General features: G+C 33.7%; 2 protein-coding genes across 3 annotated transcripts; both read left to right on the top strand.

Moving 5' to 3' along the window:
* The first annotated feature begins 3,787 nt into the window (after nt 1-3,787).
* LOC109182354 lies at nt 3,788-9,701 on the top strand. Of its 2 annotated transcripts, XM_019332513.1 has the most exons (12): nt 3,788-4,277; nt 4,805-4,896; nt 5,045-5,238; nt 6,203-6,242; nt 6,387-6,468; nt 6,631-6,708; nt 6,870-6,995; nt 8,039-8,160; nt 8,699-8,738; nt 8,859-8,933; nt 9,017-9,272; nt 9,440-9,701. In XM_019332513.1, exons 1-11 carry the CDS (start codon nt 3,979-3,981, stop codon nt 9,222-9,224), a joined length of 1,356 nt encoding a protein of 451 aa, XP_019188058.1. In that variant the 5' UTR covers nt 3,788-3,978; the 3' UTR covers nt 9,225-9,272; nt 9,440-9,701. The 2 variants fall into 2 exon arrangements, with proteins under 2 accessions (XP_019188058.1, XP_019188057.1); XM_019332512.1 differs by having other exon boundaries at nt 9,017-9,484.
* Nucleotides 9,702-15,286: 5,585 nt separating this feature from the next.
* On the top strand, nt 15,287-15,952 carry LOC109181232 (zinc finger protein KNUCKLES-like). Its single transcript, XM_019330985.1, has one exon. It carries the CDS (start codon nt 15,287-15,289, stop codon nt 15,950-15,952), a length of 666 nt encoding a protein of 221 aa, XP_019186530.1.
* The last annotated feature ends 2,040 nt before the right edge of the window (nt 15,953-17,992 follow it).

Here is a 17,992-nt window from a genome sequence, read left to right as displayed (position 1 = left end):
GAAATATTGATTATATTATTTATCGGTGAAAAATAAATTAAATTATTGAAAATAATTACTCCGTAGTATAAAGACTCAATTGCTCTTACATAATAAAGATATGTGAGTGTAATATAAAATTCATATTATATATTTTCTCAAAGTGTGAAAAATTATATATATAAAGAGATTAAGAAATTCGTTTTCCTGAGATAAAAAAAAAAGATGGAAAATCCATTAACTATGCCTAAATTGTAGACTAAGGTATTCTGGTGTAAACAACATTACAATAAATCTAACATTCACTTGAAATCATGAAAAGCTTTTTTTTTTTTTTTTTTTTTTTTTTTTTTTAATTTATTTTATTTTATATATATACTTAGGGAAAATTTTACAAAATGACCAATTTGTCCTCTAATAATTTGATAAATCAAAATAAATTTTTAATGTTTACAAAATTTATAAGTAATGGATTCAAATAATAACTTTCAACATAATTAAAGGGGAAAAGTTGTATAGAGTAATAATTTTTGGACTGAGTATACAATTTACAATTGTTATATCGTGGAACCGTGTCCATCTTGCAAGGTGGACACGGTTCCAATACGACGCTGTTTGGCAATTTTGGAGTAACGAACTAACGGTGTCGTTAGTGGCACCGTTTTCCGCCACCAATCAGATTTTTTTATTTTATTTTATTTTTTTTGTTAATTTGTCAAAACAACTCAACGAGACGCTGTGAATATAGAGTTCAAGAATTAAGAATATAGAGTTCAAAATTTATGAAAATAGGGTTCTATAATTATGAACATATAGTTCTGTAATTGTGAATATAGAGTTCAATAATTGTGAATATGGACTTCACAAATTATAAACATAGAGTTCAGTAATTATGAACTCTATGTTTATGAAAATAGGGTTCTATAATTATGAACATATAGTTCTGTAATTGTGAATATAGAGTTCAATAATTGTGAATATGGACTTCACAAATTATAAACATAGAGTTCAGTAATTATGAACATAGACTTCTAGAGTTCAAAAATTATGAACATAGAGTTCTATAATTATGAACATAGAGTTATGTAATTGTGAATATAGAGTTCAATAATTGTGAATATGAAGTTCAAAAATTATGAACACAGAGTTCTATAATTATGAACATAGAGTTAAGTAATTATAAACACAGAGTTTTAAAGACAAACGCTGTTAACGGCGAAAGAAAGCAATTTTTTTTTAATTGACACGGTGGCGTTTTCCACCAAAACGAGCCATTTTGGAACCTCCACAACATAATTGGCCTACAATTTAGGTATAACAAATGGAATAAAATTGATATTTTTTCCAAAAAAGAAATATCAACATCAAATTAAAGTATTAAAATGTAGTGTGTGAAGAACATTAGTATCAAATTGATTGTTGGATACTATATTCATCAAAAGCTTTGAACTTATGCACCTGAAGTACAAAATTTATGTACTTACAGAAAAAATTTGTGCACATGAAGAACAAAACTTATGCACGTGAAGAACAATACTTGTGCACCTGAAGAATAAAACTTATGCACTTGAAGCACAAAACTTGTGCACATGAAGAATAAAACTCATGCACATGAAGAACAATATAATACGTGTGCACTTGAAGAACAAAAGTTATGCACTTGAAGAACAAAATTTGTGCATCTAAAGAACAAAACTTATGCACCTGAAGAATAAAATTTGTGCATCTGAAGACCAAAAACCACCATGCACTGATATGTTGATCAAATGGGAGAGACCCCCTGCACACAGAATAAAGAGGTAAGGTGAGAATGGGCCAAACTTGTCTCAAACCACGGGTTGGATCAATTGTATTAGTTAGGGTATCATTCACCAAAACTTTGTACATTGTACCTAACAGTGCTGATGCACATATTTATAAGATCAATGAAACCCATTTTGAATCACGTAATAATCATAATTTCTTGGAAGAGTTTCTACTCCATTTTATCATATACTTTAGTCATATCCAATATAAGGAAACACCAGCCACTTGAACCCTCTCTTTTTCAACTTCAGAAGCAATTATGACATTGTCACTTATAAGTCCTCCCAGAATAAATGCACTTTGAGTATCAATGGCAAATCCTAGCACCGTTTTTATTGTGTCTGCAATCATTTTAGCAATGATTTTGTATATGACATTGCACAATATGATGGGGGATGTTTGAGGATTTAATACACAACAAATTCTTTAAACAAAAAATTTATCCAAAACTAAAAGCTAATCCACCAATAGCAATCATTTTAACAAATTTACTCTACTTTGATCATTAAGATAATGAAATAGAACATTAAATTGAGTGGCATACATGATAAGATTCTTGTTGTATGCACATTAGTAAGTAGCTAACTAGCTATTTACTAGCTAACTACAATTTTGGCTAGCTAAGTGGCATGGTTTGATTGTACTTGATAGACTAAATGTTTTGTTTTGTTTTGTTTGTTTGTTTGTTTTTTTTTTTTTTTTTTTTTTTTTTTTTTTTTTTTTTCAATAGCCACTTGCCTGTTCGTAAGTAGCCATTTATTGGCCAACAACAATTTTGGCTATTTAAGAGGCTAGGTTTACATGACAAATAGTTTCATGTCACATACTCACATACTATATATACAGCTAAATCACGTCACTTAGTTAATGGCCATTGGCCAAATGGCCAAGTAAGTGAGCTGCATTTTACATATACCTCCTTACCTCAGCGCATATTGCAGAATCAGATTTAATTAAAGACCTTTGGAGCTTGACCTATGAACCTTTATTTATAGCTGCCTTTGTCATAGAAGTCCATTTAACACATTTTACGTGATCATTTTAATTAAGTGAGCTGCATTTTACGCATGCCTACTTACTTTGGCGCATAGTGCAATGCCAGATTTAATTAAGTGAGCCGCATTTTATGCATGTTTGCTTACCTTGGCGCATAGTGCAAAATCAGGTTTAATTAAAGACCTTTGGAGCTTTCAGGTTTGCCCTTTGAACCTTTATGTATAGTTGCCTTTTTCATAGTTGTCCATATACGGACCTCAAATAGATGACAACCATGGCTGCTTGTTCGTCGATTTTTTCGAACAATTGATTGATGTTTGTAATTTTTTTAAAAGTCCAAATTGAACACCAGATCCACATTAACATTAAAAATCCGTTTGTCAACTCACATCAACTTTAACCCACTAAACAAGTTACATTAGGACTTAATTGAATATTTTTACAGTTTAAAGGATTTTTTTTAATTTATATATAAAAATACTTGGGATTTCAATTGCACTATGCTAATGACTTTAGAGTTTATTTGACATTTAAAAAAAAATCACATTAGCCTTAATCTACACTTGAATGATTAAGTAATATGCTAAATGTTCTAATTACTATTACTTAATCTACACTTGAATGATTAAGTAATATGCTATAAAAATACTTGGGGGTTCAATGATGCAATCAAATTTTTTTTTTAGAAAAATAAAAAATGATCATTTACTAAACATGCCCCTTATGTTTCCTAAAATGCCCATTCAAAAATGTGCTCAAGTAAATTCCAGAATATAATTTGTTTCTTTAATTTCATCATTATATTTTTCCCTTATATATTTCAGGTTGAAACGAGGGATGAGGTGGGCCCAGGTGAGTGAGCTAAGCTGATTCAGCACCCACAACGTGGCGAATCCACAGTGGCAAAATGGATACAGATGGAGAGAAGAACGGGACCCACATTTGGCCACGATGTGAGAGTGTAATTTTTGAAAGATTAATAAATGTCTGGGGACTGGGGGAGAGATTTACATATTTTTTTTTGAGTTTTCTTCAGAGCAAAACCCATCTCACCAAACGCACCGTAAGCCGTGCGACACAGATTCTCCGATTCTCTCTCCATATTTCCCGACCTCTCTCTCTACTCTCTACTCTCTTCTGCTGTTATACAGCGAACAAAGTGGGCTAGGGTTCGTTCAGTCCATGGCATTTCCTTGAATGGCAATGGCGGCAACTTCGAGGGGTGTGGCCACGCCGTTCAAGACTAAAGCGAGGAGAGCCGATGCGTTGCCGGTTTCTGGATTTGTGGAATTGCGGCGGTGGAGGAAGCGGAGGTCGCTCGGCGGAGATGCGCGGTGGAGTGTCAAGTGCTGCTGCCCTGACTCCGTGGTGCCTATCAGGCGGAGTTCCGGGTCGGGTAAGAGTGCAGACAACTGTGAGGAGTGGCGCTTCGATCCCCTGAAGATTAACAGGGTTCGCGTTCATGCTTCGCCTGCAATGCGCTTTGCTTCTCCTCAGTGAGTTTCTTATCTAATTTTGCTCTCTTTTATTTTTAACAAATGTACGCTGCTCAGTAGAGAATTAGTTATGATCACTGAATAGATAATTGAAGGTTTAGTTTTTTTCTCAATCAATTTGATTTTCGGTTTCATTTCTGTCAAGTTTGAAGCAACTCAGCGTGTGGCCGCATTTTTTTATTTTTATTTATTTATTATTATTATTATTATTTTGTTTTGTTGGTGGTCTAATTTTCAAACAAGTCAATAGATTCTACAATTGTTTAATTGCTTCTCTCTTTGAGACATGCACATTAGAATATAGAGGTGCAGTGCACTGGAAGCTGTTTTGACCAGTTCTCAGGGTTTAGCCTTACTCTGTTGTCTATACCTTTGCACAAACCCTGAGCTAGTTGTTTAATTAGTTTCAGAAGTTCAGTTGCTTCAGAGGCAAAATCTTTCTCTTTATATTTTTCTCAGCATTGCAATTGTTTGTTTTATTTTATTCAAAATTTAAAACTAGCTTTCTGATTGTCGGCATGTTACAGATCTCGGTTTGTTTCAAAACCAGAAAAGTTTTTCTCCCGTTGCACACCTAGAAATTCAGGCCCTCAATCTCGTGACACTCCGCCCAAACGAGGTATTTGTGCTTCCTTGCAGTGTTTCACATTTTCTCCAGATTATTCTGATCTATTAATTGATTTCCAAAGTCGTGTTTAGTTGCAATTCAGTTGGTATAAGTTTTGGTGTCTCTGACATGTCTCCACTTTATGCTTCCTTTATTTTAGATACAGGTATTGCAAATGAGAAAGATTGGGGCATTGATTTGTTAAATGAAAATATTAATGAATCTGGCGTTAACGAAGACGGTAGTACTTGGTATCGAGAAAGTGGAGAAGACCTGGGAGAAAATGGTTACAGATGCAGATGGGCAAGGATGGGTGGTAGGAACCATGATAGCACCTCTGAATGGAAAGAAACGGTATTGAAGTTTTCCACAGTAATATGTTCTAATACTTTATGATTGCATGAGTATAGGTAGACAATATGTTACTGGTGAACTTCTGTTTGAACTAAATGCCTACCAAACTCCTCTAATTTTCCTCTGTTTCTCGCGAATATTATTTTGATACCATCCCTTCATGAATCTAGCAAATTATTAGATTTCAATTATAGAAACTTTTCTGTTTCAATTTCAAGAAGCTTTGCCTTGATGGAGACAACTATCTTTACAGTAATCCCAATAATTTTGACGGGAGGATTATCCTTGATTCTAAATGATGGAAATCTTTTTATTTATTTATTTTTTCTGTTAACTTGATGCTAGTAAGTGAAAAAACTGTTTCTTTTCAGAAGTGCTGAAACTTCTTGATGTCTTGCATTTTTTGCAATGCTTGCTTCTTGAACGTATTCTTAATCATAAAACCTGAGTATTACTATGCTACAGAACAGCCTTAAAAGTGAAATGAGGGCGTCCACAATGTAGTGGGGATATTTCCCCTCTACATCATCAACCAATATCCATCTATCTCTACACCCAGCAATGAATATTATTTATATTATATATTATATATTAAACAAAAAAAAAAAAGGAAAGAAGTTGTCCGCCACTTCTGATGCACCCAGCAGGCGCGTGCAATGCATGGTGCCCGTTGGGCTCATGTGCATTTCATTCGCACATCTTTTATTTATTTATTTTTATAAAACCCTGCTGCAAATGTGCGGAGACTGCAGAGTATTCACACATTTGCAGGTTTGGTTGAGGTGGGAATTTTGGCTGAGTTGGAAGATGAAATATCCCTCACTAGGGATGCCCTGAGATTGACTTGTAAAATGCTCAATTTTGGTGATTGCGTCAGTAACTTTCTATGTTATTGTTTTCATAACCTTATTAAGTATCATCCTAGGTGGATGCATTTAATTGGATTTGTTGATCTCCTTGACAGTGGTGGGAGAAAAGTGATTGGAGTGGATACAAAGAGCTAGGTATTATCATTCTTTTCTTTACTTTGTCCTTCAGTACCATTTGTGGGGCCTGACTCTAGGTTTTCTAATCAATAATGCTCTAGTGTTTTCTACAACTGTTGAAATCTTAAGGTTATCCTTGTTTATTTTACAAACACTTTGTAGGTGTAGAGAAATCTGGGGAAAATGCTGAAGGGGATTCATGGTGGGAAACTTGGCGCGAAGTTCTTCACCAAGATGAGTGGAGGTTGTCTATTATCCTTGTTTTTGTATCTATATATTGTATATTATATTCTCTTGGCATGCTCTGCCGCTCTGCTGCAAAATATCATAATTCTAGTGTATTTGAGTGCAACATTTATTATAATTTTCAGACATTAATTTTGCGGTTTGCCTTTTCAAATTGTAGTAATCTAGCTAGAATAGAGAGGAGTGCACAAAAACAAGCGAAGTCAGGAACAGAAAATGCTGGATGGTATGAAAATTGGTAAGAGGATTTTTAATAGCAAAACAGTTATTATCATGGTTGACATCAAAACGTTGGCCTTTTTATATTGACCAAATAAGGTTCAAACCTTAGACAAAATCCTGCACCATTTGGAAGCCTTACATTATCGAATTGAAGCAATTTATTTATTTTTGATGCAGGTGGGAAAAGTATGATGCTAAGGGTTGGACAGAGAAAGGTGCACATAAGTATGGTAGATTAAATGAACAATCATGGTGGGAGAAGTGGGGAGAGCATTATGATGGAAGGGGATCTGTCCTGAAATGGTATTTTATTTAAATTTTCTTGGCATCTTGACTTGCAGAACTCTTCCTTGACAAATAACTATTTGCATTTGTTTTGCTGTAAATCTGTCTTTGGGTGGTACCTTCTTGGTACTTAAAAGAGTACCGCAATCTCTTTACTTGATTAAAGAAAAACTACATTCCTGGTGTTCTTTGACTAACTGGAGACTTTAGGAATTGAAATGACATGCACATTATAACTAATAGTAACCTCTAAATTTTACATTCTTTGTATATTGATCTTACACTTTCTAATTTTGCATGTTAAAGCTCATATTTAGCATAGGAATTATACCTGCTGTTAAGTAGTGAATGACTGCTAGAATTCAGAGGTGAACATTGGCTGTTGGTCTTTGATTCACCCTCTACATTCTTTGATATGAAAATTGAGTTTAACATGTTGACCATGACAGATATGAAACTAAGCCGATGATCTCCATAAGAATTAATATCATTTTTGGTCCTTTGACAATGCTGGCATTTACACTTTTAATCCTTGACTGTTAGTTTGACCAAATTTAGTTCCTCAACTTTTTTAAATCAACAAAATTAAGTCCAAAATGTTCGAAATGCCATTTGTGGCCATTTCACCAAAAATCACCCTTTTGCATGTGAGAGTAATTTGGACTGAATTTGGTCAATTAAAAATGTCAATAAACTAAAAATTTGGTCAAATTGATAGTCAAGGAGTAAAAGTGGAAATGCCAATATAGTTAAAGGATCAAAAGTGAAATTAACACATCTCTATAAATACACCCTCTAATATTGGATTTTGCATGCATTCAAAATATTGTCAGTACCAGTTGTTAGAGAAATGAAATTCAACTAATGAAAGTATGACAATTGGGAAATTATGCTATTTGCATACCTGTGGTCTGCAAACTCGTCATTTGAGAAAAGATTAGGAGTTCCACTCGAAGCATTTCCCCTACTATTGGGAGGGTTTGGTTGCTTTAGGATTCTTTTCAACAGATGTTATAAAGTTGAGAAGAGCTCATTCTATTGTTTTTGTTGCTTGCTCTCAGGACAGATAAGTGGGCAGAGACTGCATTGGGAACAAAATGGGGTGATAAATGGGAAGAAAAGTTCTTTGCTGGCATTGGGTCACGGCAAGGTGAAACTTGGCATGTATCACCTATTGGTGACCGTAAGTGACATCTTTCTTTACTAAATAATTGGCAAAAATCATTAAAATGGAGAAATATGCTTTTGGTTCATATATTGTGCTCATAGCTAACCTACTTTGAAATTTGCATAACAAATCTTTAATAGGAAATAGTTTAGCATACACTTAGAAATAAATATGTCGATTGTTCAGGACACTGGAGAACTTTGGACTAATCTGCAGTGACTTAATTTGAATAGTTTAAGATTGGTGACCACAATGTATACATGCATGGGTGCTAATGACTAGGCTCTCCTGATTATTCAGGACAAAATAGGCTCTCCTGATTATTCAGGACAAAATAGTCATCATGAATCACTAAGATCAATTTCCTGAAGTTTTTCTAGCCAATTATGCCTTTTCTGATTCTGTTAGATACTGCCAGATGTTGATATTACAGATATACATGAGTTGGTTAATGTATTCTTTGAATTCCTAAAGCAGTACTGACCCCTTTTGTCTAGCAAGATGAAACTCAATTGATATTTGTATCCCATTTTTTTTGCATTTCTTATTTCAGGGTGGTCAAGAACATGGGGAGAGGAGCACTTTGGAAATGGGTAATTCACAATTATGAGTCTCCTTGCTCAACATTCCAAACTTCTGTATACACAACTGAAAAATTAGTAATTTTTCTTGTCTATATATTGAAATTCAACACTGCCTTCTCTATGTATCAGCAAAGTGCATAAATATGGGAAGAGCACAACTGGTGAAAGCTGGGACATTGTTGTAGATGAAGAAACTTACTACGAGTGAGTGACACCCCTGTGGGCATTTCACAAATATCAGAAAATTTTACCTCTTTCTTATGTTGCTTTGTTACTTGTGATTGAAGGGCGGAACCACATTACGGTTGGGCAGATGTGGTAGGTGATTCAAACCAGTTATTGTCCATCCAACCCCGAGAAAGGCCCCCCGGTGTGTATCCAAACATGGATTTCGGACCAACAGCACCACCTCCCTCTTCATCACAGCCAAGCGATGAATTGCCTCCCTCTTCTTCATCACAGCCAGATGATGAATTGCCTCCCTCTTCACCCTAGTGACTAGCCAGTATCACCTCACAAAGCTTCAATAGGCTGTCTGCAATGGTATTAGCATATTCATTTGCAATTTGGTTAAGCTTGTGTAACAGATCGAATGCTTCTTTCTTATCTGTTATTCATTAATTTCATTCTTTCGAGATTTTGGTTCTTGTTAAATTGTTGTGATCTGTTGACATGGTTTAATTTGGCACTCTTTCTGGATTCTGTGGTAGGATGAACAAGCTAAGGCATTCTGCAGTTCAGGGTTTGCATTTTGCGCAACCGATATGATTGTGTGGTTCTAATTCAAGTCATTTTATGCTGCCAATAATAATAGAATCAGAATAATCTTTAGGAGATTTTTTTGTGGGCAAAACACTCATTTTGGAGCATGATTTGCACCCTCCTTGCATGTGCATGCAAGAGATTGAGAGTATTATAGTAACATATTTTACCTACTATCTTAGAAGTGAAAACATATTTATATTAGTTCAAGTTCACATGCTTTCACATTTCTTTTTCCCAACTTTATTGTATGTTATACTTGGAGAATTAGTCAAAGGTTAAGGGTTTGATCCTTGATTTTGGGAATTGAGCAACTTTAAATCTTCAGGTTAGCTGTCTCACACAAAAGAGGTGTCTACAATTCAGCGAGGGGATTAGTCATTGTGTTCGATGGTGGAAACCCTGGGTGTACCAAAAAAAAAAAAAAAAAAAAAAAAAAAAAAAAAAAAACTTAGGAGAATTAGTTTCTCATTCATCTATTAACCATTTTGAGTCTATGGATATAATATACAAAATTCATTCTTCGACTCGAATTGTTAGTGGATCTCAATCAAAATAATGCATAAAAATAGCTATTTATTGCTAAATTTTCAACCATTTTCCTTTTCAGAAAGAGTTTGAATTGTATAGCATAAAGATTAAAAACTCTTGCGGGTAGTGTAGTTTTCTCAGTTGATGCTTATGTCTCGATTGACGTCGAGAGGAGTATATTTTTTCACTTCTACCACTTTTCGGGGGTAACTTTTTGGTGTACTATTTTGAAAATGTGTTAATTATGATCAATAGAAATTAATTTCGTATTAATTTCAATTTACTTTAAGAATTAACATTGTAAGTGCTAGTGTTAATTTTCATATTAAATTGTCGATTTCGAAGGTTATAATCTAATTTTAAATATGATACTAAATGCCCATGTTTATTGCTATTTTTTTCTTCTAATCCTAAAATATTGTGGTGTTGGGCATATTTGTTATGCTAGTTTTTGAACAACCTCAAAACTCTTGATTTTCCTAATTCTCTCAAAAATTATTTCTAAACTCCTTGTGTTCTAATTTGCTTAGAGTAATATAGCTTGAGTGCTCAACTATATTACTGTACTCATTTTATCCTGAGAGACTAACGTTACAACACTTTTAACACCATCGGGAGGTAGCGAATAAGTTTTTAAAAAATGTGTATTACACACGACTTAAATTTCCTTACTTTCGTTCTTTCCGGTTAGGTTTATGTTCTCAGACTTTGAACTCTTTATTATATTTATTTTTTATAAATAAATTGTATTATAAACTTATTCATTCCTACACATACATGACACTTATGCAAGTCTTGTAACAACATTTGGTTAACAATCAAACAGATCAAGTGCTCTGTAACGACCGTGTTACCGTACCTCTAAAGAACTGTTACAGACCCCATAAACCTAGCTTGCACACATCAAACCAAGCTAACTCAACCTCAACCAAAAATAAAAGTTCAACTCAAGATCTTCTTAAACTTATCTCCAACTTGTTAGTCCAATATCTCCATCAAAATTATTATTAAATATTTATCACTCATCATTCCTAGGGGTGAGCAAACGGTCGATCAGTTACATAACCGACTGAATAACCGAAAAATCGACATTATTTTTTGACCTTCGTAACCAACCGAAATCGACCGAAGGTAATCCTATGACTGACCGAAACCGACCGAAGGTAGTCCTATTAACGATACATCCTTCCTCTTTCTTATTTAATCAGAGCAAACTCTCTCCCACCCATAGACTCTAATCTCTCTTCTTTTATTTACCTTCCACATTTTACTTTCCAATTCACCTATGTTTTAATTCTTTCTCCCTCTACTTTTATTTACCTTCCAAACTTCTTACTTTTGTATGAGGAGTTGGCTTAAGCATGAAGTTCAGACTTCGAATTCGTGTGTTTGCAACTTTGCAAATGGAATAAAATCGTTAATAAAGGTTTCTGATTGTGACTAAATCAAAATTTTATTGAATTAATCTTATTTAGTGCACAGTATGCGAAAAGATTATCTGGTTCAAAAATTTTATTTTTCGTCCTTGTGATGTTTATAACCAAAATTAAATGAGTATAAATTTTATTTATAATAATGTAAAAAATATTTGATTTATCATGGATGTATAAATACACCAACTGACCAACATAAACTACAACTTATTCGGCACTAGGCTTGAGGATCAAGTATAAGATCATGGTATTGAAATATGATGTTGGATATTATACAAATATAAAAAATATATATATAATTGTACATTCACTACTAGTTATCACTATTGAGACATTATTTTGATTTGTTAGTTGATTAATTAATCAATGATTTATTACATGTTTTTTTTTTTACACTTTTAAGATATACATTTGCTAATTTAAAAGATTAAATTTGGAATTGACAAAATATAATATTGGTTTTTAAAAAAAAAAAAAATTGTCCCTTGATGTGGTAAATACACCGGAGTAAATACACCAGGGTACGTAGAAAAGTGTTTGTATACGGATTTGCTTCGTAAGATTGTACAAGTCTGTTTGTTGGTTTCAATAGTCGAGCTCGAGAAGAGGTGACAGTGGGTCGGAGCGTCCCGAGCTCCTTAAGGTTAGGTATAAATGTCAAAAGTCTCTCTCTTCGCAATTAATGCGCTATTTATAGGAATTGAGAGGGGCACATGTCGTGCTCTCAGCATGTCTGACCCGTGTCGCGCATGCAGTCGGCAAGCTCGAGCTGCTGTATTGTGGAGTTCACGTGTTACGATATTCCTAACTGGCCACTAGGTAATAAGATCAGGTTGAGACTAGGAATCTTAGTTAAATGCGCTCCAAGTTGCCTTGCTCGGGATACTCGTCCCGACTCCACAGGGTCGATACCGGTCTCAAGGTAAGGTAGAAGGTGTACATTGTACACTGACTATTTATTTGCTTGGCTCTTGCAGCGAGGTCGGGTCGATCGAGATCAGTAACCGTTCCTCAGGGTAACTAGATGGAGTCCCGAGCAGGTATATGGTACATATGCTCGGTGAATATTCCCCATCATCCCTCAAATTTTAAAATATTATTCAGTTAATCAAATCAGTAAAATGAATATCATTTAATTATAAAAAATTATTGTCAACAAAATAATTGAAAATTTTTATTTGATAAAAGAGTGACAAATAATATTTAAATACAATATTTTTAATTATTGCATGTATTTTTTATTATTTGAATATTTTAAAAATAACAATCGCCATGAGTGCCAATCATACTTGTATAATTATGTACTTTACACATTATTGTATAGAGAGTATCATTATAAATCATTGTCAAATAATACTTATTACAATCATGTATGTCATATATAATGCTATATATCAGATATGATTTGTACTGATGTCGATTGATATTGCAATTTTTCTATATTACTTGGCCCTTCCAACATGATTATTCTTAATTCACCCCTGCTTTTGGGTTAATGGTAAGTGGTAAGCGCTTGGTCTTGACAAAACTTACCACCTTATTAACTAAAATCTTAATATTGACCAAACACTTTTTCTAAAAATAAATTGTAATAATTCGTAAAGTTATTTTTTTTGTCATTGAAATACTGTATTACTTTTAAAATTGAACTCTACTGTCATACCATCAAAATTACAATTCACAATTGTTTTCTTCATATCTCAAAATATAATAACAACGCTAACACCAACACCAACACCAACACAAACACCATTTTTCAATTATTATTATTATTTTTTTAAAAGCCAAGGAATTGAAAGAACACAAAAGTCACTTTTTCTAACAAATATCATTTGCAAATTGCAAGGCTTGCAACAAATGCAAGCTCGAGAATAAGTGTCCAAGAAAAAAAAAATCTGTTGTGTCACGCCAAATTGCCGGTCTAAGATTCTAAGCTATTACAATTATAATTATTATTTGATGTAATTAAGACTAATTAGTAATGTAATTAAAATACTCCGTACAAGGAAACTAAGGATACAGACACCCAAAATTAGTGGGATTTTAGTGGTGATGAGAGTTAAAATTTCTTGGAACTTCATGACATCATAAATACACAATTAAATCCATGATTGATTCAACAGTTGTTGGAATTTGAAATCTTCATTTTTTTTTTTTGAAAAGGTAGAAATCTTCATTAAGACTACCATTTTCCACCTGGAAATCTGGAATACAGTAATGTACAATTAATCTCCCAATACTTACCCAAAATAATCTCTGTTTTTATAAACATCTCCATTATCTTAATTTTCTATCATTCTCCAACTAATGATTAACACTTAAAAAAAATAATAATAAAGAACAATAATATTGGGCACAGAGTAGCTCTCCCAAATAGGAGGTTATGAGTTCGATCTCCAGTGTGGGTAGCATTGACTCTGTATGTTTTAGTACTTGAGAAAGTAGTTATGAACAGATACTACATTGTAACAAGAGTCAGTACTACTCAAAAAAAAAAAAAACAATAATATTGGGATATTGTAACAAATTTTTTTCTTTCAAAATCTTTTACGTTATGATGTAGAAATAATATTTTTTTCTTTTGGAAGAAATTTCTTTTATTCATTATTAGTTATCATGAATTAGTCGATCCCGCATGTGTTAAAAATTTATTTATTAATTAGTAAAATATGAATGATATATTGTCACTTCAAATTAAATAATAAGGATTATCCATAATATTATTGCATCAAATCTTTCCCACCACTGCACCAACTTTTGTATTTTATGATGTGAATTTATTTAAGACCTAATATTTAAAATGGGCCATTAATAATTTTATAATTTTCAAATTGGTCATTTACTATCAATTCATCAAAAATTGTTCTTCAAATATGTAAAATTGTACTCATTTTAGTCCCTCATTACGTACACTAATGACTGAATTGAGTAAATTTTTACATAGTTGATGGATCATTTTGGATGAATTGGTAATTGATGACCAATTTGAGAATATAACATAGTTGAATGACTATTTTAATTTGCGTATTTTCTCTTTATTTACTTAGAGATTTTTCTAAATTGTTGATTGACATCTTTTTGAACTAAATACGAAAATGTATGCTATAAGTTGTATTGGGTACTATTCACAATTGTCCTATAGTATCTTAAGCAATCAGATATAAAATGCATGATTGTATCCAACTATACAAGACAAGTAATGAAATTTGTGCCGATTGATATTATTGTACAAATTTCTTTTAATTAAATTATAACACGATCATTTTCGATTTATAAGTAATTAATAAATATGACATGAAAAGTAAGTACACGTAGTATAGGTCAAATGGTGTAATATTCTGTAAAATACATATATCAAACCAAAAAAAGAAAAACAAAAATTACTAAAGGAGGAGAGAAGAAACAACTCAGATCACTAATTATTTGTATTTTTTGAGATCATACACTGAACTCATACATGGAAAATTATATTATATTGAACTAAATAAACGTAAAATAGTGGAGTTAAAGTTGCAGATACTAATCATACACTGAACTCATACATGGAAAATTATATTATATTGAACTAAATAAACGTAAAATAGTGGAGTTAAAGTTGCAGATACTAATCATATTAAAACTTTGTAATATTTGGAAGATATTTAGCCTTTTGCAAACTTGATCATCTCCCAGTCTAATTTGATATGAATCGGTAAGGTTTAATGTTGTCTAAAAATATGCATTGTTTCCATAATTGGTCATTTTTGGGATATTTATTTCATCCTCTATTTAAAAAGGTAATCCATTCCAGACTTTCGTCATTTCGATCCACATTTCCTTTGGATTAGAGTCATGACGACTTCTTCTCCCCCGCCTAACAACTCCCCGAATAAGGGAGAGCCTGCTAAACATCGAGATTTTGAGTCTGAGAGAGGTTTCTCTTGCAATTTCTGTAAAAGAGAGTTCTTGACTTCCCCAGCTCTCGGGGGCCACCAGAACGCGCATAAACGAGAGCGTGCCTTGGCGAAAAGGCGGCAAGGGTTGTTGGACACGGTGGCGCACTACCACCCTTACTACCACCCCTACTCGGCGTTTTCGTCGCATTTGCCGTTTTATAACTCTTTTGGCAATCGATCGCTCGGCGTAATGCCCAATTACTCGTCTGCTATTCATCGGCTGCCGTCTTCCTATCATCATCCCTCGTTTTTGGCGGAGAATTCTAACTACTCTCGCTTCGGCGGCGAGAAGTGGTCGCCGAGATCACTGCTAACACGGCCGGAGAGTATTCAAGGAAATAATGGCGGCAACGCTTTTGGGACGACAGGTTTCGTCGCAAATTCGTTTAAATTGGAGATCAATAAGGGTCAGCTTGGTTCTGCTATTAAAGTTGACGATAATCATACTTCTGCAGATGATGATTCAAAAAATGGAGGTAAAAGTAATCCTTTATTGGGAGATGAGGATAAGGGACAAGATCAAGAAGATGCTTCAGGGATTGATTTGAGTTTAAAGCTTTAATATAGTTTTTTTTTTTTTTTTTTTTTTTTTTTAATTCTTTAGCTTTTTTATTTTATGTTTTGAATTTCCCACTACTACAAAACACACTTACCACGGCGGTTCTTGAAGTGCCGTGTAAGTGGCCGCCTTTGTAAATAAAAACTTTACGGCAGTTATTTGAACCGACGCTTTTCTTGAAGAACCGCTCATATAAATAGACGACGGTTCTTATACATCAGATGCTCGTTACGGTTGGTAGGGGGGGGGGGGCGCTTCTTTAGGGACCCTGTAATCCTGTTCCCGTTGGTTCACAAGTATCAAGCACACCACAATCCGAGTTATACTCGGGGTTCAGGGGGGCTCAACCATATAGTTCGGGGGGGCGGGCTCAAGGTCCCGAGCTCAAGGTGCAGTGTAGGGCCCAAGATCATTTTTATCAACAACATTCCAACCCATGCTTGGGATGGGAATCGATCCCGAGCCTGCCTTTTTGAAAATCCATACCGGATGCCATCAGACTACAAGGGAGACGGTTAATTATGCTATGTAGGAACATAATATACGTGCACATGTATATAATTAGAAAATACTAGGTTTTCTTGGATTAAGAAACTATTAAGCTTAATGAATAATATTGATTTAGGAAAATTTAATAAAATTAGTCGTATGCACATACGGTCCTCGTACAATGCCCAAAAAAATATGGAGTATCACACCTTTACACGACGACCGCCGTCTATTAAGTGACGTAAATATATATTAGAAGGCGGTTATTTAAGAACCGCCATCTATTAAGTGACGTAAATATATATTAGAAGGCGATTATTTAAAACCGCCGTCTATTAAGTGACGTAAATATATATATTAGAAGACGGTTATTTACAACCGCCATCTATTAAGTGACGTAAATATAAATTAGACGGCGATTATTTCAGAACCGTCATCTATTAAGTGACGTAAATATATATTAGAAGGCGGTTATTTAAGAACCGCCATCTATTAAGTGACGTAAATATATATTAGAAGGCGGTTATTTAAAACTGCCGTCTATTAAGTGACATAAATATATATTAGAAGGCAGTTATTTACAACAGCCGTATATTAAGTGACGTAAATATAAATTAGACGGCGGTTATTTAAGAACCGCCGTCTATTAATTGACGTAAATATATATTAGACGGCGGTTATTTAAAACCGCCGTCTATTAAGTGACGTAAATATATATTAGAAGGCGGTTATTTAAAATTGCCGTCTATTAAGTGACGTAAATATATATTAGAAGTCGGTTATTTACAACCGCCGTCTATTAAGTGACATAAATATATATTAGACGGCGGTTATTTAAGAACCGCCGTCTATTAATTGACGTAAATATATATTAGACGGCGGTTATTTAAAACCGCCGTCTATTAAGTGACGTAAATATATATTAGAAGGCGGTTATTTACAACCGCCGTCTATTAAGTAACGTAAATATATATTAGACGGCGGTTATTTAAGAACCGCCGTCTATTAATTGACGTAAATATATATTAGACGGCGGTTATTTAAAACCGCCGTCTATTAAGTGGCGTAAATATATATTAGAAGGCGGTCATTTAAAACCGCTGTCTATTAAGTGACGTAAATATATATTAGAAGGCGATTATTTAACAACCGCCGTCTATTAAGTGACGCCATATATAATAGACGACGGTTATTTAAAGACAGCCGTCTATTAAGTGTCGTAATATATAATAGAATGCGGTTATTTAAAGACCGCCGTCTATTATGTGCCGTAGTATATAATAGAAGGCGGTTATTTAGAAAACCGACGTCTATTATGTGTCGTAGTATAACAAAATATAATAGAAGACGGTTATTTAAAAAACCGCCTTCTATTAAGCGACGTAGTATATCATTTCTGTAGTAGTGTCCTGGCACAAGGAAATCTTATATTTTGTCTTAGGGATTAATATATTTTTATTTAATTGAGCTTCTGTAAAGTTAAAATTCTAACATTATATTTTTGTGATAGTTACTTATATATTATGTCTCGAGGTTGGACATATTTAATTAATT

Source organism: Ipomoea nil, unplaced genomic scaffold, assembly GCF_001879475.1.
Source record: "Ipomoea nil cultivar Tokyo-kokei standard unplaced genomic scaffold, Asagao_1.1 scaffold1043, whole genome shotgun sequence".
NCBI classification, from domain to species: Eukaryota; Viridiplantae; Streptophyta; class Magnoliopsida; order Solanales; family Convolvulaceae; genus Ipomoea; species Ipomoea nil.
The sequence above is the reverse complement of the archived record's forward strand: the minus strand, read 5'-3'. Positions and strand labels throughout refer to the sequence as shown.

What these genes read in the sequence shown, in the direction of transcription:
- LOC109182354 (XM_019332513.1), top strand. Translation starts at nt 3,979, where the DNA reads ATGGCAATGGCGGCAACTTCGAGGGGTGTGGCCACGCCGTTCAAGACT. An exon ending in ATGCGCTTTGCTTCTCCTCA is followed by an intron (nt 4,278 to 4,804) that starts GTGAGTTTCTTA and finishes GGCATGTTACAG; the next exon opens with ATCTCGGTTTGTTTCAAAAC. An exon ending in AGGGGATCTGTCCTGAAATG is followed by an intron (nt 6,996 to 8,038) that starts GTATTTTATTTA and finishes GCTTGCTCTCAG; the next exon opens with GACAGATAAGTGGGCAGAGA.
- LOC109181232 (XM_019330985.1), top strand. Translation starts at nt 15,287, where the DNA reads ATGACGACTTCTTCTCCCCCGCCTAACAACTCCCCGAATAAGGGAGAG.